At 43.3% G+C, this 27863-nt stretch overlaps 2 protein-coding genes and 1 long non-coding RNA gene across 19 annotated transcripts; all 3 read left to right on the top strand.

Annotated features, from left to right (window-relative positions):
• The first annotated feature begins 674 nt into the window (after positions 1-674).
• Positions 675-26453, top strand: LOC118401749 (zinc finger protein 235-like). 8 transcript variants are annotated; one of them, XM_052476046.1, is made up of 9 exons: positions 679-849; positions 3428-3565; positions 3940-4077; positions 9611-9748; positions 13177-13386; positions 14544-14586; positions 22549-22594; positions 23959-24178; positions 24282-26453. In XM_052476046.1, exons 2-9 carry the CDS (start codon positions 3500-3502, stop codon positions 25608-25610), a joined length of 2190 nt encoding a protein of 729 aa, XP_052332006.1. In that variant the 5' UTR covers positions 679-849; positions 3428-3499; the 3' UTR covers positions 25611-26453. The 8 variants fall into 8 exon arrangements, with proteins under 8 accessions (XP_052332007.1, XP_052332006.1, XP_052332005.1 ...); XM_052476039.1 differs by lacking the exon at positions 679-849 and adding an exon at positions 968-1543; XM_052476047.1 differs by lacking the exon at positions 3428-3565 and having other exon boundaries at positions 675-849.
• LOC127910919 (uncharacterized) lies at positions 9755-11424 on the top strand. Its single transcript, XR_008076781.1, has 2 exons — positions 9755-10911; positions 10980-11424. It is a non-coding gene; the product is annotated as an uncharacterized LOC127910919 (long non-coding RNA).
• On the top strand, positions 14597-20392 carry LOC127910916 (uncharacterized). 10 transcript variants are annotated; one of them, XM_052476060.1, is made up of 4 exons: positions 14597-18816; positions 18874-19329; positions 19385-19441; positions 19499-20392. In XM_052476060.1, exons 1-4 carry the CDS (start codon positions 18666-18668, stop codon positions 19783-19785), a joined length of 951 nt encoding a protein of 316 aa, XP_052332020.1. In that variant the 5' UTR covers positions 14597-18665; the 3' UTR covers positions 19786-20392. The 10 variants fall into 10 exon arrangements, 6 of the variants coding, with proteins under 6 accessions (XP_052332020.1, XP_052332019.1, XP_052332016.1 ...); XM_052476059.1 differs by having other exon boundaries at positions 19385-19555; positions 19613-20392; XR_008076777.1 differs by having other exon boundaries at positions 19159-19329; positions 19385-20392.
• Positions 26454-27863: the final 1410 nt, after the last annotated feature.

Genomic DNA, 27863 nt, shown 5'->3' with positions numbered 1-27863 from the left:
TTCTGTCATTTGTCTGTAAAGTTTAACTCCTTGGCGCTGTGCATTTTGTTCTGTGGATAATTGATTTCTTTTCATCTGTGTAAGTCTGATTGTTCTCCTGTGATGCTCTTTATCCATTTCAATTTACCCTGTTCTCTTTCCCGGTATTTGCAATATTTTCACCCATATTCTGTCCATTTCAGACAGTAGAACCGTGTCTAGCCAGTAAACTCACTCACTCACTCAACAACAGCTGCCTGACAGTCAGCAGCAGGTCACAGTGAAATTAATAGATAATGACAATTTAGAAGATGAGCAATATAATTTTCACCCAAGACATCTTTTTGAAAGTAGCCCAATTTGACTGGAAATTGACAACCCCCGTGATAAGACTACTATACACACACACACACACACACGTTGGCCTGTGTTCGACAGCATCAAAACCGTGCTGTATCGGGTACATTTATGACGCGACTAACTGATCTACAAATACTATTGAGGAGTTTTTTTATGATGCAAGGTGAATGGTAGATTAGTCAATCTCCCCTTTAAAGCGCGCTGCAATGTCGAACGCGCCCATTGTGTCCGGTGGGGACGTTTACACCTGGGGTGTATTCATTACGTCTTGCAACGAAAACGAACGAACGAAACGGGGCGGGACCTGTCTGTATTTGTCTAATAGACACTCTTGTTTTCTTTGCAAAACGTTTTCCGTTTGGAGTAAATGCTAAGGCACTGCAAACTCAGTGTTAGAGGCGTCACTACAGACCCTGGTTCGATTCAAGGCTGTATCACAACCGGCCGTGAATGGGAGCCCCATAGGGCGGCGCACAATTGGCCTAGCGTCGTCCGGGTTAGGCCGTCATTGTAAGTAAGAATTTGTTCTTAACTGACTTGCCTAGTTCAAAATAATACAATTTTAAACGTCAGAAATAGCGTATGTACGTCCCAATGATTCCATATAGCAATGAACGAAGTAACACACCGGATATCCTGCGCGCACAGTTCCGTCTGAGTATACCAAACGGATGTTTGCGTTCATATATTTATATCCCTTATAATATCGTTTTGTTGTATCTGTGCAGACATATGCTGAAATATTGTTAATGTGAGAGGCCTCACGTCTACAGAGGGAGACTACCCGAAAGGTCTGCTTGTTAACGTTAGTTTACCAAAGAGAGTCGACTGAAACTGACTTGATAGCACGGTGATAATGGTGGGTTGGTGTGCCGTACCGGGTTGTAACACACAGGAAGATGAAGATATTCTTTATCATTGCTTGCCGGCGAATGATGTGCAAAGATGCAGACGATGGTTAGCTGCCATACAAAAGGATGTAAATTTACCAATGGAAAGGCATAAATATTTCTTAGTGTGTGAACACCACTTCAGACCAGAGGAATATGAAAAGGATTTGATGGCAGAGACGATGGGCGCCAAACATAAGAAAAAGCTCAAATCCACCGCGATTCCCACCATATTTCCATGGAATGATTACATTTGGAAGAGAATTCAGCCACACAGAAAACATTTGAATGCGGCCGGAAGTGAAATGTTTCTGGTAGGTTTGCGAAATCCCCTGAGAAACCCTTCCACCAAAACGGGACGTTAGTGCTCCCATTGCGAAAAATTCGGCTTGGTAAACATACAGTTTTTGTTTCTTTTTCCCCCAAAGACTCAATTTCCCAGTATTTTGATCCAATGAAAATGTATCATCTGTGTCATAGTTTTCATAATCAAACATGCCAGGGCTGTTTATCAACTACAACAATGTAGTACTTGCAACTATACGAGTGCAGTGTTGTGATGCAGGTCTGATACATATTCTTAAACTTTTAGCATCATAGAATTAGGAATTAGAATACCAGAATGGACAAACTACATTACATTGTCAAAAGTATGTGGACACCTGTTTGTTTAACATCTCATTCCAAAATCATGGCGCTTAATATAGAGTTGATTTTCCCCACTACAACAGCCTCCACTGTTCTGGGAAGACTTTCCACTAGATGTTGGAACATTGCTGCGGGGACTTGCTTCCATTCAGCAACAAGAGCATTAGTGAGGTCGACCATTGATGTTAGGGGATTAGTCCTGGCTCGCAGCCGGCGTTCCAATTCATCCCAAAGGTGTTCAATGGAGTTGAGGTCAGGGCTCTGTGAAGGCCAGTCAAGTTCTTCCACACCGATCTCGACAAACCATTTCTGTATGGACCTCTCTTCATGTACTAGGGCATTGTCATGCTGAAACAGGACAGGGCCTTTCCCAAACTGTTGCCACAAAGTTGGAAACACAGAATCGTCTATAATGTAATTGTATGCTGTAGCCTTAAGATTTAGCCTGCCAGCTTCAGTGGAATGATTCCATACATCTTTTCAAATTAATTGCCAAATGTGCCAACAATGCAGTCAATCCACAACTATACCAGAGAGGAAGTGGCGAAACGAGAGGTTTCACTCGCCTCAATCTGCCCAGAATACATGTAAACCCAATGCCTATGGACTTAATTTTGTACCTAAGCCTGTTGCTTTTGGGACAAGAACTCCCATTGTTAGGGTGGAGACATGAGCATTAGGTTACCAATGTCATTATATACAGATTTCAGGCTACAAACACTGGCTGAAATCAGTTGTTAGGGTTTAGACAAGTTTTTAAATGCAACAAGTTCTGATATTGTATCATATTATAAACTGGATGGTTCGAGTCCTGAATGTTGATTAGGCTGACAGCTGTGGTATATGAGACCATGGGTGTGACAACATTTATATTTACTGATCTAATTATGTGTGTAACCAGTTTATAGCAATAAGGCACCTCAGAGGGTTGTGGTATATAACCAATATACCACGGTTAAGGGCTGTGTCCAGGCACTCCCTCATGGCCTTATTGCTTATTTTCCCACCTTTCCAAGAAAACCAACATTGATACTGTTTACATACTGTATATTTTAGAGGAAATGTATAAAGAAAATTGGTATAAAACCTGTATAAACTGTATTTATACTTATATGACAATATTTTAAGGTGACAAAGGTTCTGTAATATCACATGCCAAACTTTTATTTTCCTGCATAAATAGAAAGCATGAAATGCATCACCTAGGCCTTTACGGTCAGTGCTATCCAGCATCCTTGGGACATCCCTATCCTAAACTCTAACCTTATCCCTTACCCTAACCCTTACTTAACCTTAACCCCATTTTAATATGTCAACTTCAATGGGGTAGGGACGTCCCAAGTATTCCACATAGCACGGCCTTTACTGCGTTCATTCCTATTAGACTGGTTTGGATTTCTCCCCAAAATGGCTTCTATTATCATACCATTCTGGAACTTTGAAGGTTTATGACACAGCCCCTCTAGTCATTTAATATACGATCTCTATGGGTTGCACACATGGAGAATGTTATGACAACTCTCCCTTCTTTTTCTCTTGTCCCATTGTAGAGTGCAGTTGGCAGACTTGGTGCCAAACCAAAATGTGAGCCTGGTACAACAACAACAGGAGCAGCATCCCAGATGTCAACATCAGTGGTCCAACAACCTGCTGTAGTTCCTGTTGCTTTTTCAACACAGACTGTGAAGGTCAGACTGCAGCTTCTTGCTCATATGCATTTGCAATAAGTCCCCCAATAATATGCTTAAAATGCACAGTGTTGCCTCCAGGTCTGATATCCTTAAAGCATGGTAGTGTAGCATATGGGGAACTGGGAAACTCACTCCTAATCCTGTAGTGTCACCCCTTGCGCCATTGAAGAAGGCCTTTTTTGGTGGCGCATGGATTGTAACGCATCACAAAGGCGGTCACGTGTTTGAGGAAGAGGTCCTGACTTCCCCCTGAATTAGGGGGAAGCGGTACTCGCTAAGCAAGCAGCGTGGTATTTTTACAGTAGCATGCATGGAGAATGTCCACTGTGTTATGACATCTCTCCCTTCTTTTTCTCTTGTCCCCATTGTAGAGTGCAGTTGGCAGACTTGGTGCCAAACCAAAATGTGAGCCTGGTACAACAACAACAGGAGCAGCATCCCAGATGTCAACATCAGTGGTCCAACAACCTGCTGTAGTTCCTGTTGCTTTTTCAACACAGACTGTGAAGGTCAGACTGCAACCTCTTGTGTATATGCATTTGCAACGAGTTGCCTAAAAATATGCTTAGAATGCACAGTGAAAAACTGAAATAAGGGCAATAGGAAACATCAAAAATAACTCACAATCTACAATCTACAGCGATCCTTAAAGTGGCACTTCTTTTTTATTTAATACTTAGGATGTTTAATAAGTGACAACAAATATATTAAGGTAACTTTATTCCATTACTCAACAATATGAAAGCAGATCTAATTAAATGTAATAATCTTACAGGTAAAATTCAACCTCTTCATAATGGCATGGCTGATAGTTTTAGTATTTATTTGAGGTATTGGCATGGCTGACAGTTTTAGTATTTATTTGAGGTATTGGCATGGCTGACAGTTTTAGTATTTATTTGAGGTATTGGCATGGCTGACAAAGCTGTAGTATTTATTTGAGGTATTGGCATGGCTGACAAAGCTGAAGTATTTATTTGAGGTATTGGCATGGCTGACAAAGCTGAAGTATTTATTTGAGGTATTGGCATGGCTGACAAAGCTGTAGTATTTATTTGAGGTATTGGCATGGCTGACAAAGCTGTAGTATTTATTTGAGGTATTGGCATGGCTGACAAAGCTGAAGTATTTATTTGAGGTATTGGCATGGCTGACAAAGCTGTAGTATTTATTTGAGGTATTGGCATGGCTGACAAAGCTGTAGTATTTATTTGAGGTATTGGCATGGCTGACAGTTTTAGTATTTATTTGAGGTATTGGCATGGCTGACAAAGCTGTAGTATTTATTTGAGGTATTGGCATGGCTGACAAAGCTGTAGTATTTATTTGAGGTATTGGCATGGCTGACAAAGCTGTAGTATTTATTTGAGGTATTGGCATGGCTGACAGTTTTAGTATTTATTTGAGGTATTGGCATGGCTGACAAAGCTGTAGTATTTATTTGAGGTATTGGCATGGCTGACAAAGCTGTAGTATTTATTTGAGGTATTGGCATGGCTGACAGTTTTAGTATTTATTTGAGGTATTGGCATGGCTGACAAAGCTGTAGTATTTATTTGAGGTATTGGCATGGCTGACAGTTTTAGTATTTATTTGAGGTATTGGCATGGCTGACAAAGCTGTAGTATTTATTTGAGGTATTGGCATGGCTGACAAAGCTGTAGTATTTATTTGAGGTATTGGCATGGCTGACAAAGCTGTAGTATTTATTTGAGGTATTGGCATGGCTGACAAAGCTGTAGTATTTATTTGAGATATTGGCATGGCTGACAAAGCTGTAGTATTTATTTGAGATATTGGCATGGCTGACAAAGCTGTAGTATTTATTTGAGATATTGGCATGGCTGACAAAGCTGTAGTATTTATTTGAGATATTGGTATGGCTGACAAAGCTGTAGTATTTATTTGAGATATTGGCATGGCTGACAAAGCTGTAGTATTTATTTGAGATATTGGTATGGCTGACAAAGCTGTAGTATTTATTTGAGATATTGGCATGGCTGACAAAGCTGTAGTATTTTTAATTGAGGTATTGGCATGGCTGACAAAGCTGTAGTATTTATTTGAGGTATTGGCATGGCTGACAAAGCTGTAGTATTTATATTGCCAACTGCCCCATCAAAGTCATTCTTTAAAAAGTATACTTGGTCATATTTATATGGGCCAATCAAATGCATAGAATAAAACATTTTTTAAAAAGGAAAGTTTTACAACTTCCTAAGTTTGAAGATGGGTTTAACCTCCCAGACTTGTATCAGCTCTCCCACCCAGGGGCTTTTACTTGCTACATACAGTATAGTTAAATGCACTAACGTGGAACAATGGGTACATATTGAAGATGGGTTTAACCTCCCAGACTTGTATCAGCTCTCCCACCCAGGGGCTTTTACTTGCTACATACAGTATAGTTAAATGCACTAACGTGGAACAATGGGTACATATTGAAGATGGGTTTAACCTCCCAGACTTGTATCAGCTCTCCCACCCAGGGCTTTTACTTGCTACATACAGTATAGTTAAATGCACTAATGTGGAACAATGGGGACATATTGAAGATGGGTTTAACCTCCCAGACTTTTCACGTATCAGCTCTCCCACCCAGGGCTTTTACTTGCTACATTTCATATACAGTATAGTTAAATGCACTAATGTGGAACAATGGGTACATATTGAAGATGGGTTTAACCTCCCAGACTTGTATCAGCTCTCCCACCCAGGGCTTTACTTGCTACATACAGTATAGTTAAATGCACTAATGTGGAACAATGGGGACATATAGAAGATGGGTTTAACCTCCCAGACTTGTATCAGCTCTCCCACCCAGGGCTTTTACTTGCTACATACAGTATAGTTAAATGCACTAATGTGGAACAATGGGTACATATTGAAGATGGGTTTAACCTCCCAGACTTGTATCAGCTCTCCCACCCAGGGGCTTTTACTTAGCTACATACAGTATAGTTAAATGCACTAATGTGGAACAATGGGTACATATTGAAGATGGGTTTAACCTCCCAGACAATATAGCTCTCCCAACCCAGGGCTTTTACTTGCTACATACAGTATAGTTAAATGCACTAACGTGGAACAATGGAACATATTGAAGATGGGTTTAACCTCCCAGACTTGTATCAGCTATCCCAACACAGGGGCTTTTACTTGCTACATACAGTATAGTTAAATGCACTAATGTGGAACAATGGGGACATATTGAAGATGCTCATTCTCATCCCCAGAATCTTTTAGACGTATCTGTTTTCAAAGGATAAAGCTAAGAACATGAACAATATCATAGTTAAGAACACTATAACAATATAGAACACTATAACAATATAGAACACTAGAATAATATAGAACACTATAACAATATAGAACACTATAACAATATAGAACACTAGAACAATATAGAACACTAGAACAATATAGAACACTAGAACAATATAGAACACTAGAACAATATAGAACACTATAACACTATAGAACACTAGAACAATATAGAACACTATAGAACAATATAGAACACTAGAACAATATAGAACACTAGAACAATATAGAACACTAGAACAATATAGAACACTAGAACAATATGGAAGAAAATGAACCAATATCACTTCCTAACAACGCAACCTTATGTAAAAGTCCTTGGATAGCTTTTCCGATTTCAAAGATAAATTGGTCCACATAGAAAACTAAAGGCATAGAAAGAGGAAATGCCTTGGTAACAGGAAATACATTTATTTCCATGACAAAACTAATAAGTAATTTTGGACTGACTAATGTAGATAGTTTAAACTTAAAAGTTACATATTATATATATATATATATATACAACATTTTGACTTGAAATGAGACATCAGAGCAACCTTGAGGGAATCTTATTTGAGTCAGAAAATGATGTTCAGATGATAGGTCATATATACAAAACCTTGCAGAGAGCATATCTAACAGACAATCTCTTAGGGGGAAAAAAAAACTATTGGAACCAAGACTTAAAAATAACTGATGTTGGCACAAGATGGAGGGAAAGTTGGAGCAGAACGAATGAAATTACAGTTAAGGAAAATGTAAGCTTAATGCAGTATAAACTAATGTATATAATTGATTATAAACTGGGTGATTTGAGCCCTGAATGCTGATTGGACCAATCAGACCATATACCATGGGTATGACAAAATATGTATTTTTACTGCTCCAATTACTTCGGTAACCAGTTTATAGTAGCAGTAAGGCACCTGTAGGGCTTGTGGTATATGGCCAATATACCACACCCCCTCATGCCTTAGAGCTTAATTATACAAGTGACAAAGTTCACAAATTCTACAGCACAATGGCAGAGTCACGTCTTAAGTGTAAAACTAATAATGACTCAATAATCAATGCTTTCTGGGAATGATATGAAGTCCGGAAGTTGTGGGCGGAGCTAGAAAGTTGTCCGTCAGAAGTATTTCAATGTAAACGTACTTTTAATCCGTCTGTCTGCATATTTCAAGACATGTCATATGGGGGTGTAGTGAGATACCCGGTGGGTTGGATGAGTCTCTTTTCATCACTCATCTTGAAAAAAACAAACTTGCAAATCAATCAATCCGCCATCATTAACACAATGAAAAATGTAATTATTTATGATCTAAATGTTGAAAGTGCGTGGGTTATGGAGATAAACAAAATGGTGCAGTTTCAGGCCATGTGGCAAACAATAATGCAGGAACTAGGGATGGGGGCTGTGGCCAGGCACTTTGGATGGGGGGTATGGCCAGGCACTAGGGATGGGGGGTGTGGCCAGGCACTAGGGATGGGGGCTGTGGCCAGGCACTAGGGATGGGGGCTGTGGCCAGGCACTAGGGATGGGGGCTGTGGCCAGGCACTAGGGATGGGGGGTGTGGCCAGGCACTAGGGATGGGGGGTGTGGCCAGGCACTAGGGATGGGGGGTGTGGCCAGGCACTAGGGATGGGGGGTGTGGCCAGGCACTAGGGATGGGGGGTGTGGCCAGGCACTAGGGATGGGGGGTGTGGCCAGGCACTAGGGATGGGGGTGTGGCCAGGCACTAGGGATGGGGTGTGTGGCCAGGCACTAGGGATGGGGTGTGTGGCCAGGCACTAGGGATGGGGTGTGTGGCCAGGCACTAGGGATGGGGTGTGTGGCCAGGCACTAGGGATGGGGTGTGTGGCCAGGCACTAGGGATGGGGTGTGTGGCCAGGCACTAGGGATGGGGGTGTGGCCAGGCACTAGGGATGGGGGTGTGGCCAGGCACTAGGGATGGGGTGTGTGGCCAGGCACTAGGGATGGGGTGTGTGGCCAGGCACTAGGGATGGGGTGTGTGGCCAGGCACTAGGGATGGGGTGTGGCCAGGCACTAGGGATGGGGGTGTGGCCAGGCACTAGGGATGGGGGGTGTGGCCAGGCACTAGGGATGGGGGGTGTGGCCAGGCACTAGGGATGGGGTGTGTGGCCAGGCACTAGGGATGGGGTGTGTGGCCAGGCACTAGGGATGGGCAGAGAAGATGTAGTTGTTGTTCATGTGTGTATGTTTTGTCTTTGGTGTAAAAATAAAAAACAAATGAAAAATATAAACAAATCAAAAGAAGAATGCACAGCATTGTGTTGCAGGTCTGATATCCGTAAAGCAATGGGAGTGTAGCAGATGAGGAACTGTGAAAGTCCCTCCTCAACCTTGAAGTGTTTCCCCCTGTGCAATAGAAGGCCTTTTCCAAAAGCACGATGGGTTGGAAGGCTTCACCAGGGAGGTCATGTATGTTTGCAAAGCAGAGGACCGGAGTTTGAATCTTGGTATCAAGGGGGAGCTGGACTCGCTACTAGAAAGCAGTGCGACGTCCTTTATAATGTTGCCGTTGGACTCGGATCTGCAGTTGTGCTTAACTCAACCACTTGGTCGCTGTGGAGTGAGTGTGGGGGGGGGGACTCACTCCACAGTCTTGAAGTGTCACCCTTTTACGCCACTGTAGAAGGCCTTTTTTCGGGGGCGCAATGAGTTTTGTGTGTTATGACAACTCTCCCTTCCTTTTTCTCTTGTCCCCATTGTAGAGTGCAGTTGGCAGACTTGGTGCCAAACCAAAATGTGAGCCTGGTACAACAACAACAGGAGCAGCATCCCAGATGTCAACATCAGTGGTCCAACAACCTGCTGTAGTTCCTGTTGCTTTTTCAACACAGACTGTGAAGGTCAGACAGCAACCTCTTGTGGTATCCAGGGGCAAGTTTCCCCTAGGTACAGATCCAGGATCAGCTTCAAGCTTGGGCGGTATACCATATAAACCGTATACCGGGTATATGGAAATATCCACGGGATGGTTTTTCAATACCATCTGAAAATGTTTTTCAATTACATGTGAATATTTGTAGTTACTTTTACAGTAAATACCTGCAGTGAACTTGTGCAACAAGATATAGCATATAGATAAAGCATATTGCGTTCTGCATTTTACCAGTCACATTATTTTACATTATGAAGCTTTACCGTGAGTTCCCCCAGAACAGTTGAGCCAGTCACATTATTTTACATTATGAAGCCTTACCGTGAGTTCCCCCAGAACAGTTGAGCCAGTCACGTGTGTTTTACATTATGAAGCTTTACCGTGAGTTCCCCCAGAACAGTTGAGCCAGTCACATTATTTTACATTATGAAGCCTTACCGTGAGTTCCCCCAGAACAGTTGAGCCAGTCACGTGTGTTTTACATTATGAAGCTTTACTGTGAGTTCCCCCAGAACAGTTGAGCCAGTCACGTGTGTTTTACATTATGAAGCCTTACCGTGAGTTCCCCCAGAACAGTTGAGCCAGTCACGTTATTTTACAATATGAAGCTTTACCGTGAGTTCCCCCAGAACAGTTGAGCCAGTCACGTGTGTTGTGTAAATAGCACAACAGGAGAAAGCTGTGTATTGACGGGGTCGCGTTTTATATTGAGAGTGTTTTTTTTGTTTCAATAGAGTTTATTTTAACTTTATTTTACTAGGCAAGTCAGTTAAGAACAAATTCTTCTTTTCAATGACGGCCTACTGGGGAACAGTGGGTTAACTGCCTGTTCAGGGGCAGAACGACAGATTTGTACCTTGTCAGCTCTGGGATTTGAACTTGCAACCTTTCGGTTACTAGTCCAACACACACTAGGCTACCCTGCCGCCCCTAGTGATCAGGGATGTGCAACTATAGTTTTCCTTCACAGAAAATACATTAGTGCAACGTATTCGGTGGAAAATAGCTTAATTTATCAGATGACAACAGAAGTGCAATGCTATTTGACTTGCAGCCACACAGGTAAATTAATCTCTGGACCTCACACATACTGTAAGGTTCCTCATCTCTGTACCCCACACATACTGTAAGGTTCCTCATCTCTGTACCCCACACATACTGTAAGGTCCCTCATCTCTGTACCCCACACATACTGTAAGGTCCCTCATCTCTGTACCCCACACATACTGTAAGGTCCCTCATCTCTGTACCCCACACATACTGTAAGGTCCCTCATCTCTGTACCCCACACATACTGTAAGGTCCCTCATCTCTGTACCCCACACATACTGTAAGGTCCCTCATCTCTGTACCCCACACATACTGTAAGGTCCCTCATCTCTGTACCCCACACATACTGTAAGGTCCCTCATCTCTGTACCCCACACATACTGTAAGGTCCCTCATCTCTGTACCCCACACATACTGTAAGGTCCCTCATCTCTGTACCCCACACATACAATTATCTGTAAGGTTCATCAGTCGAGAAGTGAATTTCAAACACAGATTCAACCACAAAGACCAGGGAGGTTTTCCAATGCCTCGCAAAGAAGGGCACCTATTGGTAGATGGGTAAAAAATACAAATAAATTGACATTGAATATCCCTTTGAGCATGGTGAAGTTATTAATTACACTTTGGATTGTGGGATTTCACCATGAGGCCAATGGTGACTTTAAAACAGTTACTGAGTTTAATGGCTGTGATCGGAGAAACCTGAGGATGCATCAACAACATTGTAGTTACTCCACAATACGAACCTAATTGACAGAGTGAAGAGAAGGAAGCCTGTACAGAATAAAACATTCTAAAACATGCATCCTGTTTGCCATAAGGCACTAAAGTAAAACTGCCAAAAATATTGCAATGAAATTAACTTTACGTCCTGAAAACAAATGTTATGTTTGGGGTAAATCCAATACAACACATTACTGAGTACCCCTCTTCATATTTTCAAGCATAGTGGTGGCTGCATCATGTTATGGGAATGCTTGTCATAAGGACAAGGGAGTTTTTTAGGATAAAAGGTAAACGGAATAGAGCTAAGCACAGGCAAAATCCTAGAGGAAACATGGTTCAGTCTGCTTTCCAACAGACACTGGGAGACAAATTCACCTTTCAGCAGGACAATAACGTAAAACACAAGGCCAGTTGCTTACCAAGACAACATTGAATGTTCCTGTGTGGCCTAGTTATAGTTTTTACTTAAATCGGCTTGAAAATCTATGGCAAGACTTGAAAATGGCTTTCTAGCAATTATCAGCAACCAATTTGAAAGAGTTTGAAGAATTAAAAATAACATAATGTACAAATATTGTACAATCCAGGTGTCCAAAGCTCATAGAGCCTGGTGTCCAACTCACTCCACAGAGGGCTGAGTGTGTGGGTTTTCACTCCTCCCTTGTACTTACTTGATTAATTATGGTCACCGATTAGATAGGAACCATATAGGTCTTAATTGGACACATTAAATGGAGAAACCAGAAGACACTCAGCCTTCCATGGAAGGAGTTTGCCATCCCTGTCTTAGAGACGTACCCAGAAAGACTCACAGCTGTAATTGTTGCCAAAGGTGATTCTAACATGTATTGACTCAGAGGTGTGTACAAGTGTAAATTAGATTTCTTTATCTTATTTTCACAAAATTTGCAAACATTTCTAAAAACATGTTTTCAATTAGTCTTTGAGGGATTGTGTGTAGATGGGTGAGAGAAAATCAATTGAATCCATTTTGAAATCAGGCTGTAACACAACAAACTGTAGAATAAGTCATTGGGTATGAATACTTTCGAGAAGGCACTGTACATAGTTGTAGCATTATTCCACAGTGTATTCCTCCCCAGTTGTTTCAGCAGTCAGACCCTTCCATCATGACTATACTTTATGTCAGGTCTTGGTGGAAAATTCCTGTTACTGTGTGGCTTAACCCACCAACTAAAATGGTGGTTTTAGGGTTGTGGCGATATCGAGATACTTGATTTTTTTTTCTTTTTTTTTTCCGAAAGAAAACACGAAGCATGCCAAACTCTTTGGTCCTTTTAAACCTGCTTTATATCAAAATGTGTGCTGTAGCTTGGAAAATAAACATCTGACAACATAATAATATTTCCAACATTAGGACTGATTTCCTCAGGAAAATTAAAACCTCTTCATCTTTTGTTTCCTTGCCACGATACCTCGGAGTATCGCGATACTGATATCGTCACAACCCAAGTAGCTGTGGTTAGACCCATTGATAGTGACTGAGAAGTGCTCCATTTTTAGTTTGCACCTTTCAGTTTGCACTTTTGGGACTATTCCATTGGTTCTTTCCATTGCACTGGTTAATAACTGCACATATGTTCTACATGTATACAGATGCCACCTTTGCCACTGGAGGATGGAGATAACGGTTGGTCTGGAGAGAGTGTAGCAGAGACTACTGTTGTGTTGCCGGGCAGTGACGATGAAGATGCCGCTGCGCTGACGGACGAGGAGTTCTGGCAGTTCTCCAGGGAGCAGGATGAGGATGAGGATGATGAAAAGGAGAACAAGACTGCGTACAGGAAGTCAGTCCAGCGGAAACGGGTGAGATTTTTTGATGGAATGAATATCTGGAATGCAACCAAATCGGTAGACAGTTGTAACTGGTCATTACTATACAGAGGGATGGGGGGAGTATCTGAGAGGGAGGGAGGGGGTATCAGGGAGGGAGGGAGGGAGGGAGGGAAGGAGGTATCAGGGAGGGAGGGAGGGGGTATCAGGGAGGGAGGGAGGGAGGGGGTATCAGGGAGGGAGGGAGGGAGAGGGTATCAGGGAGGGAAGGAGGGAGAGGGTATCAGGGAGGGAGGGAGGGAGAGGGTATCAGGGAGGGAGGGAGGGAGAGGGTATCAGGGAGGGAGGGAAGGAGGTATCAGGGAAGGAGGGAATCAGGGAGGGAAGGAGGGAGGGGGTATCAGGGAGGGAAGGAGGGAGGGGGTATCAGGGAGGGAAGGAGGGAGAGGGTATCAGGGAGGGAGGGAAGGAGAGGGTATCAGGGAGGGAAGGAGGGAGAGGGTATCAGGGAGGGAGGGAGGGAGAGGGTATCAGGGAGGGAGGGAAGGAGGTATCAGGGAGGGAAGGAGGGAGAGGGTATCAGGGAGGGAAGGAGAGAGAGGGTATCAGGGAGGGAAGGAGGGAGAGGGTATCAGGGAGGGAGGGAAGGAGGTATCAGGGAGGGAGGGAAGGAGGTATCAGGGAGGGAAGGAGGGAGAGGGTATCAGGGAGGGAAGGAGGGAGGGGGTATCAGGGAGGGGGGGGGTATCAGGGAAGGAGGAGGTATCAGGGAGGGAGGGAAGAAGGTATCAGGGAGGGAGGGAAGGAGGTATCAGGGAGGGAAGGAGGGAGAGGGTATCAGGGAGGGAAGGAGGGAGAGGGTATCAGGGAGGGAAGGAGGGAGAGGGTATCAGGGAGGGAAGGAGGGAGGGAGGGAGGGAGGGAGGGAGAGGGTATCAGGGAGGGAGGGAGGAGGGAGGGAGGGAGAGGCTATCAGGGAGGGAAGGAGGGAGAGGCTATCAGGGAGGTAAGGAGGGAGAGGCTATCAGGGAGGGAAGGTGGGAGAGGCTATCAGGGAGGGTGGGAGAGGCTATCAGGGAGGGTGGGAGAGGCTATCAGGGAAAGAGGGTATATCATGGGTGTTTGGTTGAGGACTAACTATTTTATGATGTTCAGAATGATTGAAATTGACTCCAGATCTGTCCACACAGCTCTCTGCGAAGAAGTTCTTCAAAGTGCAAAGGAAAAATAAAGGTTTGTGAAACAATTGAACTAATGATATTCGTTAGTAGTGTTGTCACGATAGCAACATTTTACTCATGATACGATAACAGGCCAAGTATCACAGGGGGAAAATTCAGAGTGTCAAAGACTCGCCCTGTCCCTCGGACGCTTGTTCCCGTTTCCTAAACGTTACACGCACGTGCTAAATTAAAAACCTGTCACTGATATTCACACTTATATTGAATACAACACGTTTTAAATGTAACTTCACACTGTACAATACAATACTGCATGGAAGGGCTAATTTGTTCATATTTGCAAAGGCCTACCTGTGATTTAGCTGGAGGAATGGGAGGAAGGAATATACACTACATAATGTTCTGTATGTCATTGTGTCAGTCAGGAGACAACACTACATAATGATCTGTGTGTCAGTCAGGAGACAACACTACATAATGATCTGTGTGTCAGTCAGGAGACAACACTACATAATGATCTGTATGTCAGTCAGGAGACAACACTACATAATGATCTGTATGTCAGTCAGGGGACAACACTACATAATGATCTGTATGTCAGTCAGGGGACAACACTACATAATGATCTGTGTGTCAGTCAGGAGACAACACTACATAATGATCTGTATGTCATTGTGTCAGTCAGGAGACAGCACTACATAATGATCTGTATGTCAGTCAGGAGACAACACTACATAATGATCTGTATGTCAGTCAGGAGACAACACTACATAATGATCTGTATATCATTGGGTCAGTCAGGAGACAACACTACATAATGATCTGTATGTCATTGTGTCAGTCAGGAGACAGCACTACATAATGATCTGTATGTCAGTCAGGAGACAACACTACATAATGATCTGTATGTCAGTCAGGAGACAACACTACATAATGATCTGTATGTCATTGTGTCAGTCAGGAGACAGCACTACATAATGATCTGTATGTCAGTCAGGAGACAACACTACATAATGATCTGTATGTCAGTCAGGAGACAACACTACATAATGATCTGTATATCATTGGGTCAGTCAGGAGACAACACTACATAATGATCTGTGTGTCATTGTGTCAGTCAGGGGACAACACTACATAATGATCTGTATGTCATTGTGTCAGTCAGGAGACAACACTACATAATGATCTGTATGTCAGTCAGGAGACAACACTACATAATGATCTGTATGTCAGTCAGGAGACAACACTACATAATGGTCTGTATATCAGTCAGGAGACAACACTACATAATGATCTGTATGTTATTGTGTCAGTCAGGAGACAACACTACATAATGATCTGTATGTCATTGTGTCAGTCAGGAGACAACACTACATAATGATCTGTATGTTATTGTGTCGGTCAGGAGACAACACTACATAATGGTCTGTATGTCATTGGGTCAGCCAGGAGACAACACTACATAATGTGCTGTATGTCATTGGGTCAGTCAGGAGACAACACTACATAATGGTCTGTATGTCATTGGGTCAGTCAGGAGACAACACTACATAATGATCTGTATGTCATTGGGTCAGTCAGGAGACAACACTGCATAATGATCTGTATGTTATTGTGTCGGTCAGGAGACAACACTACATAATGATCTGTATGTTATTGTGTCGGTCAGGAGACAACACTACATAATGATCTGTATGTCAGTCAGGAGACAACACTACATAATGGTCTGTATGTCATTGGGTCAGTCAGGAGACAACACTACATAATGATCTGTATGTTATTGTGTCAGTCAGGAGACAACACTACATAATGATCTGTATGTCAGTCAGGAGACAACACTACATAATGATCTGTATGTCAGTCAGGAGACAACACTACATAATGGTCTGTATATCAGTCAGGGGACAACACTACATAATGTTCTGTATGTCATTGCGTCAGTCAGGAGACAACACTACATAATGATCTGTGTGTCAGTCAGGGGACAACACTACATAATGATCTGTATGTTATTGTGTCAGTCAGGAGACAACACTACATAATGATCTGTATGTCAGTCAGGAGACAACACTACATAATGATCTGTATGTCAGTCAGGAGACAACACTACATAATGATCTGTGTGTCAGTCAGGGGACAACACTACATAATGATCTGTATGTCAGTCAGGGGACAACACTACATAATGATCTGTATGTCAGTCAGGAGACAACACTACATAATGATCTGTATGTCAGTCAGGAGACAACACTACATAATGATCTGTATGTCAGTCAGGGGACAACACTACATAATGATCTGTGTGTCATTGTGTCAGTCCGGAGACAACACTACATAATGATCTGTATATCATTGGGTCAGTCAGGAGACAACACTACATAATGATCTGTATGTCATTGTGTCAGTCAGGGGACAACACTACATAATGATCTGTATGTTATTGTGTCAGTCAGGAGACAACACTACATAATGATCTGTATGTCATTGTGTCAGTCAGGGGACAACACTGCATGAAACCTACTCTTCAGTTGGTCAACTAAATTGACGTGAGGACAATATTAACATGACATGTAAGTCAGTTTTTACTAGAGGTCGACCGATTAATCGGAATGGCCGATTTCAAGTTTTAATAACAATTGGAAATCAGTATTTTTGGGCGCCGATAAAAATATTTATTTTTTATACCTTTTATTTAACTAGGCAAGTCAGTTAAGAACACATTCTTATTTTCAATGAAGGCCTAGGAACGGTGGGTTAACGGCCTCGTTCAGGGGCAGAACGACAGATTTTCACCTTGTCAGCTCGGGGGACCCAATCTTACAACCTTACAGTTAACTAGTCCAACGCAATAACGACCTGCCTCTCTCTCGTTGCACTCCACAAGGAGCCTGCCTGTTACGCGAATGCAGTAAGCCAAGGTAAGTTGCTAGCTAGCATTAAACTTATCTTATAAAAAACAATCAATCATAATCACTAGTTAACTACACATGGTTGATGATATTACTAGATATTATCTAGCGTGTCCTGCGTTGCATATAATCTGACAGCATACAAGTATCTAAGTATCTGACTGAGGGGTGGTAGGCAGAAGCAGGCGCGTAAACATTCATTCAAACAGCCCTTTTGTGTGTTTTGCCAGCAGCTCTTCGTTGTGCGTCAAGCATTGCGCTGTTGACTTCAAGCCTATCAACTCCTGGTGTAGAGATGAGGCTGGTGTAACCGAAGTGAAATGGCTAGCTAGTTAGCGCTTCAAACGTCACTCGCTCTGAGCCTTGTAGTAGTTATTCCCCTTGCTATGCATGGGTAACGCTGCTTCGATGGTGGCTGGTTCGAGCCCAGGGAGGAGTGAGTTACACTGGCAGCTATGCTGTTACACTGGCAATACTAAAATGCGTATAAGAACATCTAATAGTCAAAGGTTAATGAAATACAAATGGTATAGAGGGAAATAGTCCTATAATTCCTATAATAACTACAACCTAAAACTTCTTACCTGGGAATATTGAAGACTCATGTTAAAAGGAACCACCAGCTTTCATATGTTCTGAGCAAGGAACTGAAACGTTAGCTTTCTTACATGGCACATATTGCACTTTAACTTTCTTCTCCAACACTTTGTTTTGGCATTATTTAAAACAAATTGAACATGTTTCATTATTTACTTCAGGCTAAATTGATTTTAATTAATCGGTATCTGCATTTTTGGTCCTCCAATAATCGCATCGGTATCTGCGTTGAAAAATCATAAATCGGTCGACCTCTAGTTTTTACCATGTCCTCTTTGGTCTCTATGAGAGTTCCACATTTTGTATCTGAAAGTGGTGACATGCCTAATGGTGCGAACCAGAGAAATATCATTGCTATTCCGACTTTGTTTTATTTTCCTAATTGGTATAATTCAATCTTTGAGTCTCCTGTTGTTCTGAAATCTCAAAGTAATCTGACTTGTATTGAAACTCTGTATGATTTTAAATGCCGAAAAAGTTTGACATTTTTACATTTTAATATTTGTAGTTTATTACCTACAATGGATCATGTCAAAATCTGGGCCTCTCAGGCAGACCCTGATATTTTTTTAAAATAGTATCTGAGACCTGGTTAACTGATAAAACCCTGCACTCTGAGGTTTCTATGAATGGTTACAATGTGTTTAGGGCTGGTAGGAAAGGCAACGGTGGTGGTGTTTCTATGGATGGTTACAATGTGTTCAGGGCTGGTAGGAAAGGCAACGGTGGTGGTGTTTCTATGGATGGTTACAATGTGTTCAGGGCTGGTAGGAAAGGTAACGGTGGTGGTGTTTCTATGGATAGTTACAATGTGTTCAGGGCTGGTAGGAAAGGCAACGGTGGTGGTGTTTCTATGGATAGTTACAATGTGTTCAGGGCTGGTAGGAAAGGCAACGGTGGTGGTGTTTCTATGGATGGTTACAATGTGTTTAGGGCTGATAGGAAAGGCAACGGTGGTGGTGTTTCTATGGATGGTTACAATGTGTTTAGGGCTGGTAGGAAAGGTAACGGTGGTGGTGTTTCTATGGATGGTTACAATGTGTTTAGGGCTGGTAGGAAAGGCAACGGTGGTGGTGTTTCTATGGATGGTTACAATGTGTTTAGGGCTGGTAGGAAAGGTAACGGTGGTGGTGTTTCTATGGATGGTTACAATGTGTTCAGGGCTGATAGGAAAGGTAACGGTGGTGGTGTTTCTATGGATGGTTACAATGTGTTCAGGGCTGATAGGAAAGGTAACGGTGGTGGTGTTTCTATGGATGGTTACAATGTGTTCAGGGCTGATAGGAAAGGTAACTGGTGGTGTTTCTATGGATGGTTACAATGTGTTCAGGGCTGGTAGGAAAGGCAACGGTGGTGGTGTTTCTATGGATGGTTACAATGTGTTCAGGGCTGGTAGGAAAGGTAACGGTGGTGGTGTTTCTATGGATGGTTACAATGTGTTCAGGGCTGGTAGGAAAGGCAACGGTGGTGGTGTTTCTATGGATAGTTACAATGTGTTCAGGGCTGGTAGGAAAGGTAACGGTGGTGGTGTTTCTATGGATGGTTACAATGTGTTCAGGGCTGGTAGGAAAGGCAACGGTGGTGGTGTTTCTATGGATGGTTACAATGTGTTCAGGGCTGGTAGGAAAGGTAACGGTGGTGGTGTTTCTATGAATGGTTACAATGTGTTCAGGGCTGGTAGGAAAGGCAAAGATGTGGTTGTGTTGATATTTACACAAGGAATCTTCTTTCTGTGTCTCTGTTAAAAGGCTACCAACAGTCCTAAACTATATTAATTGTTGGCTTTAAGTCTTCAGTTGGGTTTAAACTAAAAAATAACAGTTATAGGAATCTTATTGTCCACCATCTGTACCTAACTCACTGATTTAATTGCCATTTTTACTACCCCAGAGGTGTTGATCGCCAGAGATTTTAATCTTGCATGGAGAAGGCAGGATGCTGACTGTTTAAATGATATTTGTACTAATCTAAATTTGACCCAGCTGATTACAAAGCCCACGCGTCCAAACTTAAAGGCCCCTAAAAAATGTACTTTGATTGACGTCATATTTACAAATACTCCAGAGAAATATGCTTGGAGTGGGGTATTTGCTTTGGATATTAGTGACCGCTGTCCCATTGTATGTGTCAGGTGTATACAGATGCCTCGATCCAAACCTCATTTTATCAAAAAGGAATTTTTAAGATTTCAATTGACAGGCCTTTTTTTTTTAGACCTTTATTTTGGTGACTTTGATTGTATTGCACCTATACCTGACCCTGAGTTGGCTCTGAACCACTTCTCAAAGGTTTTCAATTGTGTTGTAGATAAACATGTTCCCTTTAAAAAAACAGAATAAAAAATCAGTCTTGCCCTTGTTTCAGTCCAGAGCTATCTGAAGTCATACACAACAGAGATGCTGCCTGGGCCAAAGCTAGATTCACTGACTCGGGCCCAGACTGGCAGTCTTTTAGGCAATTGAGAAATCTGCGTGTCAAAGTGGTAAAATAAATCAGATTATTATGTTGATTATCACTATCTGAATGTACAGGGAACTCGGCTACATTTTGGCTGTTAAAATCACTGAAGGGTCTTGTGTCTCCTCTTCACTCCCCCAATAAATTGATTTAGATTATGGTCCTATTACTGACAAAATTGATATCATTAATGCATTTAATCACCATTTTATCTCGGCATGCTTTATATTTGAATGTATTTCAAAGCCAGCTTTTGAAAAGAGTCGTTTGGATGTAGATGGTGAAAATCTATTGAATGATACTGAAAATGCCGGTCAGGAGTTTTATTTTCAGGAAATGCACTGATAAAGAAGTCCTGCAGGCTTTGTTAACAGGAAGTATTCCAAAATAAAAGCCACACATGTGCTGACACTCCATGAGGGTAGGAAAACACACACCTCCCTCCCTCCCCCTGTCAGGAGCACCAGAAAGAGATTGTTTTATATAGTTAGCCCAATATGAATCCTACCTTTTGAAGTTACCATATACCATGCAACACACACACACACACACACACACACACACACATATATATATACACACACACACACACACACGTCTTTACAATACAGTGCATTCGTTAAGTATTCAGACCCATTGACTTTTTCTACATTTTGTTACATTACAGCCTTATTCTAAAATGTGTTTAAAATGGGGTTTTCTTACTCGTCAATAACTATATTCATAATGGAAAAACACATTTTTAGATTACAAAATGTCACATTTACACAAGTATTCAGACCCTTTATTCAATTACTTTGAGGAAGCACCTTTGGCAGCAATTACAGCCTCGAATCTTGTTGGGTATTTTTTACTTTTTTTTTGTGTTATTTTATTTAACAAGGCAAGTCAATAAAAAATGAATTCTTATTTACAATGACTGCCTACCGGGAAACAGTGGGTTAACTGCCTTGTTCAGGGGCAGAACGACAGATTTTTACCTTGTCAGCTCAGGGATTAGATCCAGCAACCTTTCGGTTACTGACCCAACGCTCTAACCACTTGGTTATCTGCCGCCCCTATGACGCTACAAGCTTTGCACCCCTGTATTTGAGGAGCTTCTCCCATTCTTCTCTGCACATCTTCTCAAGCTCTGTCAGGTTGGATGGGGAGTGTCGCTGCACAGCTATTTGCAGGTCTCTCCAGAGATCGGGTTCAAGTCCAGGCTCTGGCTGGGCCACTCAAGAACATTCAGAGACTTGTCCGAAAGCCACTCCTGCGTGGTCTTGGCTGTGTGCTTAGGGTCATTGTCCTGTTGGAAGGTGAACCTTTACCCCAGTCTGAGGTCCTGAGCGCTCTGGAGCAGGTTTTCATTAAGGATCTCTCTGTATTTTGCTCCGTTCATCTTTCCCTCAATCCTGACTAGTCTCCCAGTCCCTGCCGCTGAAAAACATCACCACAGCATGATGCTGCCACCACCATGCTTCACCATAGGGATGGTGCCACGTTTCCTCCAGACGTGACGCTTGGCATTCAGGTCAAAGAGTTCAATCTTTTTTTCATCAGACCAGAGAATCTTGTTTCTCATGGTCTGAGAGTCTATAGGTACCTTTTGGTAAACTCCAAGCGGGCTGTCATGTGCATTTTACTGAGGGGTGGCTTCCGTCTGAGCACTCTACCATAAAGGCCTGATTGGTGGAGTGCTGCAGAGATGGTTGCCCTTCTGGAAGGTTCTCCCATCTCCACAGAGGAACTCTAGAGCTCTGTCAGAGTGACCATCAGGTTCTTGGTCATCTCCCTGACTGAGGCCATTCTCCCCCGATTGCTCTGTTTGGCCGGGCGGCCAGCTCTCTTGCTTTGTCATTATGGGGTATAGTGTGTAGATTGCTGAAAAAAAAGTAAATATAGAATAAGTAATGTAACAAAATGTGGAAAAAGTCAAGGGGTCTGAATACTTTCCGAAGGCATTGTACTTTACACCTTTTGAATAATATAATTGTTTATGTGTTCACAGTGAACCCTGGGTAAAATATCAGCGTGACATATGAAACGATGTATCTCATTTTCCACAGCTATGCAAACACGTCCTCGTGGAACCCGCGTCGATGTTTCTCCTGAGTAAGTCCACATTCACTTCACTGATGATTCCACATACAGGAAATACATCAAAATATCAACATGTCTGAAGGAGATCGGAACATAACCGGGAACCTTTTGAGACATCCATCTTTTCTTAAAAACTATTCTGAACAAAAATATAAAACATTTAAAATGTTGGTCCCACGTTTCATGTGTTGAAATAAAAGATCCCAGAAATGTTCCATACGCACAAAAATAGCATATTTCTCTCTAATTTTGTGCCCAAATTTGTTTACATCCCTGTTAGTGAGCATTTCTCCTTTTGCCAAGATAATCCATCCACCTGACAGGTGTGGCATATGAAGAAGCTGATTAAACAGCATGATCATTACACAGGTGTACCTTGTGCTGGGGACAATAAAAGGCCACGTTAAAGTGTGCAGTTTTGTCACACAACACAATGCCACAGTTGTCTCAAGTTGAGGGAGCGTACAATTGGCATGCTGACTGCAGGAATGTCCACCAGCGCTGTTGCCAGAGAATGTAATGTTCATTTCTCTACCATAAGCCACCTCCGTCGTTTTAGAGAATTTGGCAGGACGTCCAACAAGTGCATAAATGAAAAGGTGAAAACAAAACACAAATATTTCGGCCTCAGGCCATCATCAGTGTAAATCATTGGAACACACACCTGGCTTTTACTTTAATGATAATTGCATATGTCACATGATCAACATCTTTATTTTGCATTCAAGCGTCAGTTTTGGATTTATTCCTTTTTTTCGACAGTGTGCGGGGGTCTCCATCTCTTCCAACCATACTCACCAGCAGTCACCCATTGAGCATGTTTGGGATGCTCTGGATCGATGTGTATGACAGCATGTTCCAGTTCCCGCTAATATAATAATGTACGGCCCCATGTCGCTATGATCTGTACACAATTCCTGGAAGCTGAAAATGTCCCAGTTATTCCATGGCCTGCATACTCACCAGACATGTCACCCATTGAGCATGTTTGGAACGCTCTGGATCTACGTGTACAACAGCGTGCTCCCGTTCTCACCAATATTCAGCAACTTCGCACAGCCATTGAAGAAGAGTGGGACAACATTCCACAGGCCACAGCCTGATCAACTCTGCCCCTACTTTTTACATTTTTGTTTATAGCTGTCTGTGACCAACAGATGCATATCTGTATTCCCAGTCATGTAAAATCCATAGATTAGGGCCTAATTTATTTACTTAAATTGACTGATTTCCTGATATGAACTTTAACTCAGTAAAATCTTTGAAATTGTTGCATGTTGCGTTTTTGTTTTTAGTTAGTCTTAAGTGGCTTTTACATTAACAGCACTTTGTGATGAGCACCATTTTGTTAATTGTCACTTCACCTCCATCCACAGGAGTGGTGACCTGTGTGTGAACAGAGACTGTCTCCTGCAGCTCTTCCGGTTGTGTAGGAGGTGTGGATTTGAGTGCAAGTTCAGCTTGCAGGGTCAACAGAGGAGCTTCTCTGTCATTCAGATGTGCCCAATATGCAGTCACACCAGGAAGTGGATGAGCCAGCCTTTTGTTGCTGAGGAAACCTCTGGAGAAAGAGAGACAGAGCTACTGGATGGAGAGGTGGGTATTTAGTTATTTACCTCAGTGACATCATCACAGAACCTTTTTAGAGAATGATGCAGACATGCTGATAGTAAAATGTGTTTTTGTTTCTTTTCGTGAGGAACCATGTAAGGACAGAGACCAGGATGACAGTTGTTCGTTGACGATGGAAATCACTGAGGAGATGTGTGACTATGATGAAGAAGTCTGTCCTCGGAGGAAAAGGGGAAAGCAGAGATCAGATGAGACCGAGTGGGAGCCGTCTGACGAGGAAGACATTGTAATGGAGTCTGATTCTTCTGAGGATTTGGAAACGGCAGGTTCCTCTGGTCTAACAGAAAAGGCCAACGTTGATAATTCTCAGAGCGGAATAGAGAAAGAAGAGAGACTTGTGGAGTGGTGCACCGACTGTGGAGCCGAGCCTGTACTCGCCTGCACCACACAGCGCCATAAGAAGCTGTACGCCTGTGGTGTGTGTGTGAGTGAGGTCCAACAAGCTGTTGGATTTGACCGATTCTACATGCAGTTCGAGGACCCGGCCAGCTTCAAGGAACATGTACGACGTGAACACAACACAAAACCTCATAGGTTGCTCTGTACAGACTGTGGCATCTTTCCTCACAAGAAGGACCATTGGTGTGAGCACAAGATTAAGAAGCTCCGCTGTCTAGACTGTGGTAAACGCTGTCTGAGTGAACATCAGAAAGGCTGTGTTTACCCATGTAAGTTCTGTCTCAAGCCATTCAGGACCAAAGAGGACAAGTTTACCCACGAGGAGAACCATCGGCATCCTTATCAGTGCTCAGAATGCTCAGAAAGATTCAAGAACATTAGACTACGGGACAGACACCTTCAGAGCCACAGAGGTCCAACGACAGCCTTCCACAGTGGCCAGAAGCCCCACAAGTGCCATCAGTGTGAGAAGTTTTTCAATTACAGCGTCGGTCTAAAGAACCACATCCAACTCTATCATGGCCCCGGCTCTCAGGAGCAGGAGAGTCGGGAGACAAACTGTGGGACGGCGCAGGAGAAAGAGGAGGAGAGAGAGCGCAAGCGTCACTTTAAGGAGGATAATTTGTGTGCGTACAAGATCAAGAAGTTCTGCTGTCTAGACTGTGGTAAACGCTGTCTGAGTGAACAGGGTCTGAAGTGTCACAGACATCTCCATCAGAAAGGCTGTGTTTACCCATGTAAGTTCTGCCTCGTGCCATTCAGGACCAAAGAGGACAAGTTTACCCACGAGGAGAACCATCGGCACCCTTATCAGTGCTCAGAATGCTCAGAAAGATTCAAGAACATTAGACTACGGGACAGACACCTTCAGAGCCACAGTGGCCAGAAGCCCCACAAGTGCCAGCTGTGCCGACGCTGGCATGCCCAGCCGAGCCGCCTCAAGTCCCACATGCGCCTCCACACAGGGGAGAGGCCCTTCCAAGTGCCATCAGTGTGAGAGGATTCAAGAACATTAATCTACGGGACAGACACCTTCAGAGCCACAGAGGTCCAAAGAGATATATTTGTGACGTCTGCCAGTTTAAACACCTACAGAAACATACAGTCGTCCACAGTAGGCAGAGACCCCAAACGTGCCAGCTGTGCCAACGCTCGTTCACTGAAAAGAAACACCTCAGGTCCCACATGCGCTCCAAATGCCAGCAGTGTGAGAAGTGTTTCAATCGCATAGTCCATCTGAAGATCCACAGCCAACTACATCATGACACCGTCTCTCAGAAGCAGGGAGAGTCAGGAACCAAACTCTAGTACTGAGCAGGAGAGAGAGTAGGAGGGGGAGAGTCAGGAACCAAACTCTAGTACTGAGCAGGAGAGAGAGTAGGAGGGGGAGAGTCAGGAACCAAACTCTAGTACTGAGCAGGAGAGAGAGTAGGAGGGGGAGAGTCAGGAACCAAACTCTAGTACTGAGCAGGAGAGAGAGTAGGAGGGGGAGAGTCAGGAACCAAACTCTAGTACTGAGCAGGAGAGAGAGTAGGAGGGGGAGAGTCAGGAACCAAACTCTAGTACTGAGCAGGAGAGAGAGTAGGAGGGGGAGAGTCAGGAACCAAACTCTAGTACTGAGCAGGAGAGAGAGTAGGAGGGGGAGAGTCAGGAGAGATTGGAACTGTATAGCATCATTATAATGATGTAAAAAGTCTGTCGTTCTGGCCCTGAACAAGGCAGTTAACCCACTGTTCCAAGGCCGCCATTGAAAATAAGAATTTGTTCTTAACTGACTTGCCTAGTTAAATAAAGGTAAAATAAAAATATATATAATGGGGAAATAAACGATGATGATCAACTCAAAGTTTGCTGGAGTTTGTTAAACACTGCTCAAAAAAAATAAAGGGAACACTAAAATAACACATCCTAGATCTGAATGAATGAAATATTCTTATTAAATACTTTTTTCTTTACATAGTTGAATGTACTGACAACAAAATCACACAAAAATGATCAATGGAAATCAAATGTATCAATCCATGGAGGTCTAGATTTGGAGTCACGCTCAAAATTAAAGTGGAAAACCACACTACAGGCTGATCCAACTTTAATGTAATGTCCTTAAAACAAGTCAAAATGAGGTTCAGTAGTGTGTGTGGCCTCCACGTGCCTGTATGACCTCCCTGCAACGACTGGGCATGCTACTGATGAGGTGGTGGATGGTCTCCTGAAGGATCTCCTCCCAGACCTGGACGAAAGCATCCGCCAACTCCTGGACAGTCTGTGGTGCAACGTGGCGTTGGCGGATGGAGTGAGACATGATGTCCCAGTCAGGCTACCTCTGACCGGTTTGGCAGTCAGGCTACCTCTGGCGAGCACATGGAGGGCTGTGCGGCCCCCCAAAGAAATGCCGCCCCACACCATGACTGACCCACCACCAAACCGGTCATGCTGGAGGATGTTGCAAGCAGCAGAACGTTCTCCATGGCGTCTCCAGACTGTCACATCTGTCACTTGTGCTCAGTGTGAACCTGCTTTCATCTGTGAAGAGCACAGGGCGCCAGTGGCGAATTTGCCAGTCTTGGTGTTCTCTGGCAAATGCCAAACGTTCTGCACGGTGTTGGGCTGTAAGCTCAACCCCCACCTGTGGATGTCGGGCCCTCATACCACCCTCATGGAGTCTGTTTCTGACCGTTTGAGCAGACACATGCACATTTGGCCTGCTGGAGGTCATTTTGCAGGGCTCTGGCAGTGCTCCTCCTTGCACAAAGGCGGAGGTAGCGGTCATGCTGCTGGGTTGTTGCCCTCCTACGGCCTCCTCCACGTCTCCTGATGTACTGGCCTGTCTCCTGGTAGCGCCTCCATGCTCTGGACACTACGCTGACAGACACAGCAAACCTTGCCACAGCTCGCATTGATGTGCCATCCTGGATGAGCTGCACTACCTGAGCCACTTGTGTGGGTTGTAGACTCCATCTCATGCTACCACTAGAGTGAAAGCACCGCCAGCATTCAAAAGTGACCAAAACATCAGCCAGGAAGCATAGGAACTGAGAAGTGGTCTGTGGTCCCCACCTGCAGAACCACTCCTTTATTCGGGGTGTCTTGCTAATTGCCTATAATTTCCACCTGTTGTCTATTCCATTTGCACAACAGCATGTGAAATGTATTGTCCATCAGTGTTGCTTCCTAAGTGGACAGTTTTTGATTTCACAGAAGTGTGATTGACTTACATTGAGTTACATTGTGTTGTTTGTGTTCCCTTTAT

This window comes from Oncorhynchus keta, chromosome 23 (genome assembly GCF_023373465.1).
Source record: "Oncorhynchus keta strain PuntledgeMale-10-30-2019 chromosome 23, Oket_V2, whole genome shotgun sequence".
In the NCBI taxonomy this organism is placed as follows: Eukaryota; Metazoa; Chordata; class Actinopteri; order Salmoniformes; family Salmonidae; genus Oncorhynchus; species Oncorhynchus keta.
This window is presented reverse-complemented; position numbering and strand designations above follow the sequence as displayed.